Source organism: Zootermopsis nevadensis, unplaced genomic scaffold, assembly GCF_977971745.1.
Source record: "Zootermopsis nevadensis isolate Lab colony 2312 unplaced genomic scaffold, Znev_1.0 Znev_ptg000007l, whole genome shotgun sequence".
NCBI lineage: Eukaryota > Metazoa > Arthropoda > Insecta > Blattodea > Termopsidae > Zootermopsis > Zootermopsis nevadensis.
The window spans coordinates 18,995,552-19,008,525 of record NW_028259139.1 but is presented as its reverse complement, the minus strand read 5'-3'; the positions used below and the strand labels follow the sequence as shown (position 1 = coordinate 19,008,525).

Here is a 12,974-nt window from a genome sequence, read left to right as displayed (position 1 = left end):
ACACAGAAGAAGGCAATGGCAAACCACTTCTGGATCATCTGCCAAGAATGTATATGAACAGGTCCCAGTCCGAGAAAAGGATGGAAGGATCCTGTTCATATGGACCTGGACCTGTCGTCAGACAGAACACTAAATAAATAAATAAATAAATAAAATAGGTCAACACGGCTTCACAACCCAAAACACCAACGTCGATAAGGTGAAATTAGATACTTGAAACCCTAATATTGATGAAGTATTGCACTCGTTCTAAAGTTTCTGATAAATAAACATCCTCTAAGTTTACAAGGAAAATCTGAATATGTCGTGTAATTTATTAGTCACGGAAAGCCGACACGTAGTGATCCAGCCTGGTACTTCAATGTGAAAAGTTGTCGCGCTAAAAACCTATGAATGAACTGAAGTATTGGACCTCGGTTTTAGTTAGATTTTTGTACGCTTACAGTTTCATGATAATCCTGAAGCCGAATGGACGTCAGGGCAAAGTAACTTTCATGCAGATGAACACTGCTGTCACACTTGTCTTACTTTTCCTGTACTCCTAAAGACTCCAAGTTACACCTGGATTTCCAATATCCAAGCTGGCATTAAAAGAGGTCGAAGCATGAATCATATGCACTTTCTCCGGATTTAATCGTCTGTCTTAGTGAGAGACATGGCCAGACATCAAAATTGATACCATTAAATTTTACTATACAACATCAGAGGCATAATAATGTTATTATCATATTATTATAATTGTCCTAATAATATTTAAGAATTCAGTCCTCACCGCAAAGAAAACTCAACTCTTCACCATTTCAAATATCAGTTGGTTAACGCTGTTTAAGGAAATAATCGCCGTTTATTCTGAGAGTAGTACGAATCCCGTAGATATAAAACAAACCAAATAAAAGAAACATCATTGAAGTTGGTGGGACACATACCTACCTCGGAGTTAATTGCTTAATAATATTGTATTTCAGAACGACCTGATTTCTAGACCAGGATCCACGACGAATTCTTGCTCGTTTAGTTTTAAGGATGATAACTGGTGAAATAATGTACGTAGAAAAAAATGCTTTTCTTGGGATTGTGCATACCAAATTCGACTTGACATTTATTCATTGCAAATGATGCTATATATAAAACAGGAGCTAATATGAACAAGTTTTGTGGTTTTTGACCACTGATTCGAAAGCTAACTTTGCTCTGATGAGTGTAAAAATAAGACTGGAAAGGAGTATAGCCAGTACCGAGTACACGGAGTTTCCGCGTGCGTTCTTTGCACCTTTGTATTGTGAATATTCCTAGCTGACACACACAAATGCACCATATCACACATCATTAGATGAGATCAGTGTTCTTGTCCGTTGTTCACGTATTTTCTCTTCTGAAATAGTCTTATTATAATTATGATTTGGAAGCCAATAATTAATTAGGCCAACAAGACAAGATAATACAAGACGCCATAATCGGACTAAAAAAGTGATAGTGGAACCACGGTTCCGGAGAATTTGACGTAAATACGTCTATACTGAAAGGAAGTTTATATATTGGCTTTATTCTAAATATTTCCTTTATACATGCTTTACATTTGAGATAAGTTTGATTAAGACATTGCTTAATCAACTTGAATTAGTTACGCTTAAGATGGCTCTGTGGTAGCTGAATGTAATGTTTTATAGGTAACAACAATTCCGAGTAAATACGACGTTTCCTAGGTAACAACAATTCCGAGTAAACAGATGAGGTTTCCTAAGTAACATAATGAAGTTTCACTTTTTCGTAACACATTTTTGCCGAATGACACTGACCCTAAAATATAGACGTATTTACGTCAAAAAGTTTCCCTCGCCATGGTTTTTTGTATTACCTTTTCAAACTCAGAATATGCAGATGGACCATAAAATGCATAAGATGGAAATCACTTACAAGACACTGGCACTACATTAAAGTAAATCAAACAAACAACGAAGATTATATTATCCGATCTGGGCTAAAATTACCTTTGCTTCAAATATGGTAACCATACAAAAATTTTGAAATCTTAAATGTAACGATGTAACGGATTGGTATTGTTCCATTTCAGATTTCGTTAAATTATCTAATGATGTTGTATCTGTTGAAGAGGTTGTTTATCTAAGCAAAACCACAATATATCAGCCAAACGAGAATCGATAAGTACACAATAAGAATAAAGAATACGGCATCTTGATGAAATTGCATCTTCATTCAGTAGACGTGCAGTAAATGTACACGACTCCCGTTTGTTAATTTAAATGCACTGTTCACAGTCATACGCGGGTTTGACCGATACCGACATGCGCCTTTCCCATACTAAGTTTGACGACGCTGTTTATCCGCAGGCGGCGACGTGTGGAAACAGGACGTGGGGTCTCAGATGGAGATTGGCGTGCAGCTGAGGTGCGGAGCGGATTATATGCAAGTCGACGTCGGCGGCGTCATATACACGCGGGGTAGCTACCACAGCAGGGAGCCACCATGTTTCATTGACCCGCGCAACGGCCGGAGCTTCTCTCTCAAGTTCCCTTTGTCGCAGTGTCACACTAAGCTGGTGAGTAAACGTTTGACCCTTTGAAGCCTATGCTTCAGTCCGTTTTTATTAAGTGTTCTGTCTTACGACAGGTCCATTGCTCTGCCCAAAAAGAGCTCTCCAGTTGTCCCTATTCTCGGCTTCTCGCTTTAATTCCTGGAACGTCATCTTCTTTCCTTGTTTAAGGTCGTCGGTTAGCTGTATCAATCTTCTTCCCAGTCCTCGCTTTCCTTCAACCTGGCCTTCGGTGATATCACTCATTAATCCATTCCTTCTCATAATATGTCCCAGCCAGTTAGCTTTCCTTCGTGTAATCGCCTGCAGAATGCTTCTTTGCTCGTTGACTCTCCTCAATACTTCTTCGTTGGTCACTCGATCCGTCCACCTGATCTCTATTCTTCTCCAACACCACATTTCGAAACTCTCCAGGTATTTCTGTTCCTTCTTCCTGAGTGTCCAGGTCTCTGCTCCATACGTAACACTTCATTTCCAAGCCCAACTTGCTAGTGAGAAGTTTCCTCTTCTTGACGAAAGTTGCCTTGGTCATGGCTATCCTTGCCTTTACCTCCTTGGTGCATAGGGCATCCGTCGTGCTCCACATTCTCCATCTGTTGGTTTCCAATTACAACGTTCAATGGTTCTGCTCTCGGTGCTATCCTCATTACCTTTGATTTTTCAATGTTGATTTCCATTCCATACTCTCTACCTGTTTCCACTAACTTGTCCATCATGTTCTGTAATTCCTCCTAATTGCTACGTGGCAAAATATTCTGTTCGATAAGTGCTGCTTCCATTTGGCAGCTTACAGAAGTTCTAACATATGAGTGACGAAATCAGTTAGTACCTGGCACAGCCGACATGTTGCTCTAAGCAAAAAATGGATGGAAAAGCAATATGAGCAAAATGACGAAAGGAAATAAAAGTATGAAAGGGATAAAGGAAAGGTAGAAAGGATGTGAGGAATGAATATCCACTAATATGCTTGCAAATATTTACCTGTATTTTAGTCTCTAGGGACAATTTCTGTCAGTATAACGTCGAATAACTTTTGGATGTATACTCAAAGGCTTTGACCGGGATGTTAAATCTTATGTGGTACCGCCTGATTCGACTTCTAATGGTTAAGTGAAGTGTTTTCTTCGCGGTACGGTCTGGGTTCGTAAATATTATGAATACGAGCTTCGGCTTCAAAGGGTTAACCAGCTGATTTTCGTAATGGTGAGGTGAAGTGTTTTCTTCGCGGTACGGTCTGGATTCGTAAATATTATGAATACGAGCTTCGGCTTCAGAGGGTTAACCAGCTGATTTTCGTAATGGTGAGGTGAAGTGTTTTCTTCGCGGTACGATCTGGATTCGTAAATATTATGAATACGAGCTTCGGCTTCAAAGGGTTAACCAGCTGATTTTCGTAATGGTGAGGTGAAGTGTTTTCTTCGCGGTACGGTCTGGATTCGTAAATATTATGAAGACGAGCTGCGTTAATTTTGAATTTTGATATTGGCCTTGGGGGTGGCGTTAGGAATAATTTACGTTAATTTGGGGGGGGGGCTACTATAGAGCGGAATTTTGATATTACCCTCTCAGAGTAATATCAAAATTCCGCTCTATAGTAGCCCCCCCCCCAAATTAACGTAAATTATTCCTAACGCCACCCCCAAGGCCAATATCAAAATTCAAAATTAACGCAAAGACCCGAACCAACTCCCCCCCTACCTTATTTCTTACCCCATCCTGTCTCCTAAATCCCTTGTCCTCACTAAACTTATTCATACCAGAAGGACGAGCGGGCACTGCCTGGGAACCTTCGTAGCCCACAACCAACTTTATACCCCTCCCCCATTTATTACAGTAGTGCCTATCGCTACTCCCCCCCACTTTCTCTCTTCTCTCTCTCTCTTAGGCTTCAAAGGGTTAAGGGACTAACTACTTATGCGTGAACCGAGCTGCGTTCATTAGCAGTACAGCCGTGAAACGGGCACGGGTGAGGGCCGAGGTTACAGGCAAGAGTTTCTGACCTCGCCAGAGTCCGCCATCTCAAAGAAACTCTGGACTCACTCGACGACATAAATTAGGTCGATGAACAACGCAACATTACACCAGACATATAACGTTTTCTAGTGGCATTTTTTTAAATTGTCGCTTGTCTACCAAATAACATATCAGTATTATGTAATGCGTAACCGGCTTAGAGAAACCCTAAGTCATTTTTTTTTGGACATGGTAACGACTCCAAAACTACCAATCTGTTGTGAATGATTTGTCGTCCCTTCAGCTACCATATCTAAAATTTTAAAGACTGAAGTATAAAATACTTCCTCTTCTGTTTCGATGTTGTGTGATCAGGTATGGTATGGTCATAAGGTTGTAATTCAGATTCAAGGGGGTGAGGAGAGTATTTTGACCTTTAAGGAAGCCTGTGAAGAGTCGAAGAAAATAAGTCAATTTTTTATATTTTTCACCAAGTACCAAGATGTTCAAATCACAGAGGGTGAGCTCAATCATAATATAGAGCAGGGGTGGCCAACCCGCGGCCCGCATGTGGCCCGCCTTGAACATTTTTCCGGCCCGCGAGATTCATCACACTTTTACAAAATATATTTATTTTATAATGGCCAAAGTAGTGAAAACCAATGTATTAAAAAAATACATTATTTGTGCATCCATATATTCAAAAATTATCTGTCGAAATTATGAGAAAAAATTAACTTTGATTTTAAAATAATATTTTTCAATTTGAGAAATCTGGCACAAAAAGTTGTTAGCGCTTTTGGTTCAACTTACACCTGCGAATCGTTTTTTTTTCGAAAATGAAATTGACCAAACACAAAACACGCTCAAACATAACGGACGCTAACCTGCAACACCAATTACGATGTGCAAATACCCAAATTGAGATCGACTTGCAAAAGCTAAGTGAAAGAGTGGAGAAACAAATATCGCACTAGTAAAATAAATATTTTTTAATGATTTCATTATTTTTATTTCATTCATATTTATATATTTTTTATATTTAATTTTTAGTGCTATATATTTCTTTACAATGTACGCTTAGTATCATTATTATTATTATATTATCTATGTTTACATGTAAGAATAATAGTAAACACAATAATAATAACTCATTATGTTTCAATTTTTCACTCCAAAAAAATGTCTATAGTGTATCTAAATCTAATATGGGGATATATAATTTTATATGTGGCCCGCGGAGTTATGATGCATTTCCAAAGTGGCCCGAAAGGTCATTTGGGTTGGCCACCCCTGATATAGAGGGACCTACTAATAGTTACACACCGTGGTCTATATAGAAGTGAAAGATACGTATAATGTCTTGCATGTATTTTGTATGTGTGATGTTTTGTAAAAGAAATCTATTGTTCTGAGAACAAAGTTCCCCTCTCAATGTCACCGATAACAAATGATTTGTTTGCAGACCGTGTGAAGGGGTGAGTCAAGGCCCCACTGGTCAACATGACACAGGAGCGCAACATCTGTGATACCACGTCCAAACTCTTTTAATTTATGTATTAATGAACACACTAAAATACAATATAAATTCGCGACCTAAGCTTCACAGGGAGGTCTTTGTTTCGAGTTTGCGCATCCCATTTCATGAATTTCATTCTGTTTTGTAAACAAGCCTGCGAAATTTCTACATAGGCCAATAGATGTTAATATTGGAGAAAGAAAATATAAAAATAATGTACAAATTGCATAACAGATGCAATGCTACATTATACAGACCAACCATCTTCATATGGTCCAGTAGTTTTAGGCTCACTTTAAAAATCTTTCGATTCAGTACACACTTAACAAATGTTTTTCTCATGGCATTCATTTCCAAATTTTCCAAATTTGGAAAGTGGCAATAGATGAGTTTGGTTAAACTGTTCCCCTTCCAGACTATGCAGTCCAGCAATGCTTACATCAACAGTCTCTACCGTGTTTTAAATCACAGCTGGATTTGATTTTCACCGGAAGAAAAGAAGGGACAGATGTTTTAAAAGGACTGAATATAAAACTATTTTTCCTAACTCTTTCCCCAGAATTTCATGCGTTCGCTCTAATTCTAGTAAATATTTCCTTTGATTCTTATGCCGTTAAGTCAAGGTAGACAATGCTTCAGTCCAGATTCGAGAAACATTTCTACGAAAATATTACAGTGTTCAGAAAATGTTGATCTGATTGAAACAGACACCAAATTATTGACACCATCATATTATTTTTAATTACTGTATTACAGACAGCCACTGCTCTTAACGCAGCTACGTGCAGTCGTTAATCGAAGTACAGGAAACATTTCATCACAATAGATTTATTTTTATTTTTTATTTTTAGTGTTCTGTCTGACGACAGGTCCATATGAACAGGATCCTTCCATCCTTTTCTCGGACTGGGACCTGTTCATATACGTTCTTGGCAGATGATCCAGAAGTGGTTTGCCATTGCCTTCTTCTGTGTGTGAATGGAGTAATTGTTGGGATGCCACGGAGGAAAACTCCGTGTTGCCTAGACCACGGCCTTGCCCAACACAAGTTATAAATTCGGGCATCGAACCCGAGACCCCAGGATTACAAGGCCAGCGTTCTAACCGCTAGACCACCGTGTCTCACAATCGATTATCGAAGATTAACTTGCAGATAACTGAACGAAGTTGTGTCAGCCTCTGAGGTAATGTAGCATAGTAAACATGTTTCTGAGTTGATATACCGCGACATTTTGAGCTGAAATTCGTTTCTACACATCTAATGATTTATAAATGAAGCAAGTGTTGGCTAGCTGGATCGTGAACATTTTCTGTTGAGGAAGATTGGGCTTTGTGGGATAGTTATTACTGTGTCTTTACTACTTTAAAATTTCCTTTTGTTCTTGATCGGCAATTTAGTAGTCTAATAACAATTCACAAGCAGAGGGATCCTGGCCAATCCCGTTTCGTTTCCTTACTGATTTCTGCTGCTGTTTCTTTGGTAAACTGTCGGTGCTTCAAAATTTCTCAACAGTATTTTTTTATACGTGTTACATACTACGCTATTCGAAGATGGTAACTTTTAATCTCAGTATGTTATTTGTCTGCGAAGCTTTACTCCAAAAATTGTGTTAATCTGTTAAGTTTTTTTTTTGTAAAAATTAATACATGTAAAAAATTAAAATTATTTTAAGAAAATAACGAAGTATTAATAATGTGATTACGTATACATGAGAGAATAAAATGAAATTTAATCTTCAAAAAATAGGCTGTGTGAGTGGCTTTGGTGATTGAAGCCGAACCAACCAACCACCAACCAAAAAGCTAACCGAGGGCGGAGGCCTGCGCAAGCGCAAGCATCGTCCCTACCTAGGTGACACCATTCCTGCACTCAAGGCGCATTGCTGGAAATGGTAAACGGTCTTAATATAAAAAAAAAAAAACGAAAATTTTGCTGACGCTAACAGGGTTACGCCGTGGCTGGAGCCTCGACCATTCAAACTGGGATCTGTTGCTGCTGATGGGAGGTTATCCCGTCAGGCAAGTTGTCCAAAGGAATTTGGTTGGTTGGATCTCTGGGGTTTGAACCCAGAGAGGGGGGGGCCGTTTCGGCTGAAGGCCTCTGCGGCGTGGGGGGAAGATCATTTCAGCTGATGGCCTCCACGATCGGGGGGGGGGGGAGGGTGGCGGGCCGTGCCCCTATTAAGTTATACCCTGGCATTCGCCTTACAACTGAGGAAAAGCACGGAAAACCTCAGTCAGGGTAGCCGAGTAGTCTAATCACTCGTTGTGCCGACTTGGCCGTCGTTTGGGGACGGCCTCGGCTGGCCTGCTGGACATCGGTCGCCCTCGGTTGCCCTTGGGCGACCTCTGGCAGCCCTCGTTCGGCACGAGTGCCTCCCGAGTTGCCGAACTAAGGGGTTCCCCACACCAGCTAACCTCGAGTCAAATCTCTCAGTCAGTGCTCTGGTGTGGTCGGCAAAGAAAGGGACCCCCAGATCCTCATGTATTTGCCTGTTACTAACGTACCAGGGCGCGTTAGTAACAATGCGGAGACACTTGGATTGCAGAACTTGCAGCTTCCGGACGTGGGTGCGGGCAGCTGACCTCCAGATCGGGCATGCGTAATCCATCATGGGACGGATGAGCTGCTTATAGAGCAGCACACCGTTCCTGATGGACAGGCCACTTCTCCTATTGATGAGCGGGCCTAGCACACCTAATCGTTGCGCCGCCTTCTTTCCCACCTGGTTGACGTGCGCCGACCAGGTAAGCCCGGCGTCAAGGGTGACCCCCAGATACCGCGCTGTTTTGACCCATTCGATCGGCTGGCCGAGAAACTGCACTGCTCTGGGATGTTGGATGCGTCTTCTCGACGAAACGAAGAGAACCGCGGTGCTCTTCGAGACGTTGATAGCAATCCTCCAGGCCCTGAGCCAGAGCTCCAGTCTACTGAGGTAGGTCTCCAGGTACCCGACGAGAAGCGTTGGGCTACGGGACGTGGCTACTAGAGCCGTGTCGTCCGCGTACTGTGCTAACTCGACGTGGCGGGACGGAGTGGGTATGTCGTTGACATACAGACTGAAGAGCACAGGGGAGAGAAGTCCGCCCTGCACAACTCCAGCCCGCATGGCTCGACGTGTGGACGCGGCCGACTGGAAGGACGTCTGGAATGTCCGGTCAGCGAGGTAGGAAGAGATGGTTTTCACCAAGTACGACGGGAAGTTGAGGACGGTTAGTTTGTATAGGAGGCCTTGGACCCAGACTGTGTCGAAGGCTTTGGCCACGTCCAGGAAGACCGCGCCGGTTAGCCGCTTCTCATCAAGGTTTCTGTTGACCCTTTCGACGAGGCGAGCCAGCTGCAGCGACGTGCTGTGTCTGGGTCGAAACCCAAACTGCTCGTCGCGCAGCAGCCCGCGTTCGCTGACCTCGTGTAGGACCCTCGTTAGAAGGATCTTCTCGCAGAGCTTGCCTACCGTGTCGAGAAGACTGATGGGTCTATAGGAAGAAGGTAGCGTGGGGTCCTTCCCCGGTTTCAGTATGGACACCACGCGAGCGTGTTTCCATGCCGAGGGGAAGTGCTGCCTGCGGAGAACCGCGTTGAACACTTTCGTGAGAAAGGTTACCGCGCGTCGTGGGAGATGTCTCAGGACCCTGTTCGGTATACCGTTGGGGCCCGGAGCCTTGCCAACCTTGAGTCCCTTGATGGCCTGGGCGACCTCCGAGGGACTGGTTAATTTCGGTTCACTTGCGGGGGCATACTCGTATGCTCGCATCTCCTCGTTAACCATGTCAATTGCAGCCGGGTCCGACGGGTTGTCTACCGGCTGGAATTGGACCTCAAGGCTGTCGGCCAGGGCTTCTGCCTTCTCGGGGTTCGAGAGAGCCAGTCCTCCCGGCACTATCAAGGGGGGCGACGGAGTGGGGACTCGCATCACCCGCTTTGTCATCTTCCAAAGCGACTGGTCCTCGCAGTCCAAGGATTCGAGCGTGTCGCTCCACTGTTCGTTCCGCCACTCGTTGAGACGATAGGTCACCGACCTCTGGAGTCGATTGACCTGGGTCTTAAGAGCGGGGTCCCTCGTGACCTGCCACCGCCTCCTCAGCCGGTTCTTCAGGCGTATTTCATCCCGAATACTAGCGGGCAGAAGCGGTCGCCTGTCAACGCGGGGTCGAAGCTTGGGAGCGGACGCTGCTGTGGCTTCCAGGATAGCACTGGTCAGCTCCTCGACGCACTTGTCGATTGCCTCCTCGTCGTTTACCACGGGGTTCCCCGGGAGTCTGCTTTCGAGGCAAGCCTGGAATGCAGCCCAGTCCATTCTCGCGAAGTCCGGGCGATCAGGCAGGTTTTGAAAGGACGATCGGCACGTGGTGTCGATGAGGACGGGCAGGTGATCTGAGCTGAGTGCGGGGCATACAGTCAGGTGCACCGGTAGAACGAAGTCCTTGATGAGGACAATATCAAGGACGTCGGGTGTGGCGTTGTGTGTGTAGGGAGCCGTGGTTGGGGAATCCGGCCCGTAGATCAAGCAGGAATTTCTGTTGGCGTAATCACGCAGGAGCGAGCCCCTAGCAGAGATCAGCCTAGAATTCCAGTCCGTGTGCTTTGCGTTGAGGTCACCAGCCAAGAGGACCGGGAAACCCCCGCTTAAGCACTCGGTCAAGTCCGACTCAATCCAGGGCCGGGTGGGTGCGAGGTATGCCGCCACGAGCTTAACTTTCCTAGTTGCCAGCACCAGGTGAATGGCGGTTGCTTCCAGTTGCTGCAGACCCGAGACCCGCACAGGGTAGTGATCAATGCCCCTGCGGACAAGGATCGCTGTGCCGCCCCCCAGCGTCGGGCGGTCCGTACGGTGGCAAACGTAGTTCGCGAACCTCAAGGCCCGACCCGACGTGAGGTGCGTCTCGTTCAGGAGGCAAACATCGACTCCGTAGTCACCGAGGAACTGCTCCAGCTCCAGCTTCCTGCCGCGAACACCGTCGGCGTTCCAGTAAGCCAGCCGCAAGGCTTTACCACCGTGTCCTCTAGGCCGTGCAGTCATTGTCGGCCATGAAGAGGAGAACGGTTTTGAGGAGGGCTCGCGGACGAGACCCGCCGGGTGGGAGGGAGTGGATCGCGGCGAGGAGACGGCGCGTCAACTCGACGCAGACTCGTGGTGAGAGGGTCTCCAGGATATCTGCGATGTCCTGGAGCGGTGACTGACCCTTGGGTGGGGTGGGGTCAGTTTTCTTGGGAGCAGGTGCGGGCTTGTTGGGAACAGGTGCAGTGGGATTTGCCACCGGCACCGCAGGACGAGCGGGCTTGGCACGGCCGCCCTTGGAGACAGCCTGCCGCTCAGTCCGTGCAATGGCGCTAGATGGCGTTGGGGCGGAGTTCCCCATGGCCGCAGCTTTGACGACGCGGCCACCACGGACCACGTGGTTCCACCCAGGGCCCAAGTTCTCCTGGTCTAGAGAAGGCTTAGCTGGCGCCGATTTGGGCGCTGGCAGGCGCGTGAAGACGCCGTCCTTTCTGCCACGATCCCCTTTCGCACGCTGCGCAGCGGCCGCCTTGGCTTCCTTCCACTTTCTGCAACCTCTATAGTTCGCAGTGTGGTTGCCCCCGCAGCTGCAGCACTTAAGCTGCTGCTTGGGGGTGGCACACGACCCGGATGGGTGAGCGTCCCCGCAGGCCACGCACCTAGGTGCATAACCGCAGTTCCGCTGCGTGTGCCCGAAGCGTTGGCACCGCTTGCACTGCATGGGCCCCTTCGGTGCGACGTACGTCTCCACCTTGACCCGCAGACCGCAGATCTCGGTAAGGGAACGCACTTTCGCCACGTCGGGGCCCCGTGCTACCGACACTATAAAGTGTGGCGTAAGGGGACGGTCACCGTCCTGGTCCATGGCCCGGCGCGTTGATCGGAGTTGCAGGACACCCTGCACAGTAATGTGCATGGCGGCCAGCTCCTCGCGTATCTCGGCCACGGGCATGCGCACGCCCAGGTTTTTAATCACCAGGCGCACGCACCGATCCTCGGGGAGGGAGAATGTGTGAAAACTCACACCCTCGCCCTCACCGAGGGAACGCAGGACCCTGACGGTGGCCCGGAATCCGTCGGCGGTCTCAGGCACAAGAGTCAGGTTTTCTCCCTTCATCTGCGCCACGATCCCGCAGGCCGACTCCGCGCGAATCCTCTGCAGGAAACCGCGTACGTCCTTCACCCCAGACACGTACACCGGGGTTTTGTTACGGCGCTCCCCCGGAGCCGTTTTGTCCACTTGAGCGTGGGAAGAAGAAGCGGCGTCAGATGACACGCCAGTGAGCGGCCCGGACAGGTCCCCGGAAGCCCGGGGAGACCTGCGCCCATGTGCCTCCTCCATCGAGGAAGCGGGTCCCGGCTGGGAGCCGGGTCCCTTGGCTGAGGGCTTCACTGTCCCGCTTGGCGGTTTCAGCGCGGCGGGGTGAGCGGGGGGAGGTCCGCGGGACGACTTCACGTCCCTCACTCCTTTAACCTCTTGCGAGGCCCCGGCTTTAGTGGGGAGCGGTGCCGAGGAATCCACCCCAGCAGTCGCCCCTTTAACCGGTCGCCCGGCCACTACCCCGGTGTACGCCGCGCTGACCTCAGCATAACTGCCGAGTTGCCGGCCACACGAGGTGGCTTGTTCGCCCGTGGAAGCGTTGGTGTAGGTTGCTGTTACTGCCGCCGCCGAGCCATCGGGCCGATGGACTTTCGCCGGTGCCGGCAGAGGAGTGGACCCGGCTCCGGACAGTGGCCCGGGCGCCGGGCGCCTAGATGCGGGTTCCGTCGAACCGCCCGAGTTGGACAAGTCCAACTCGTTGGCCTTCCTCTTGCCAGCGTTGGCTCGAGTAGGCCCTCCGACCACGGCTACGGCTGTTGCTGTTGCTGCTGCTGCTGCCGCCCGCTGTCGCTGCTTTTCGGCGTCGATGGCGTCCAGAAGCTGCTTCCGCACCTGCTGGAGCAGCTCAGG

At 47.5% G+C, this 12,974-nt stretch overlaps 1 protein-coding gene across 6 annotated transcripts in view; it reads left to right on the top strand.

The window, feature by feature from the left end:
* LOC110829765 (uncharacterized) overlaps window positions 1-12,974 on the top strand; it is a 90,775-nt gene that overhangs the window by 62,778 nt on the left and 15,023 nt on the right. For 5 of the 6 annotated variants that reach the window (XM_087344564.1, XM_087344563.1, XM_087344561.1 and 2 more), the window contains one exon: window positions 2,349-2,557. In XM_087344564.1, the coding sequence (XP_087200690.1) occupies window positions 2,349-2,557 (209 nt within the window). Of the gene's footprint in view, window positions 1-2,348; window positions 2,558-5,969; window positions 7,618-12,974 lie in introns of those variants that run through there. The other variant, XM_087344560.1, reaches the window with a different exon arrangement.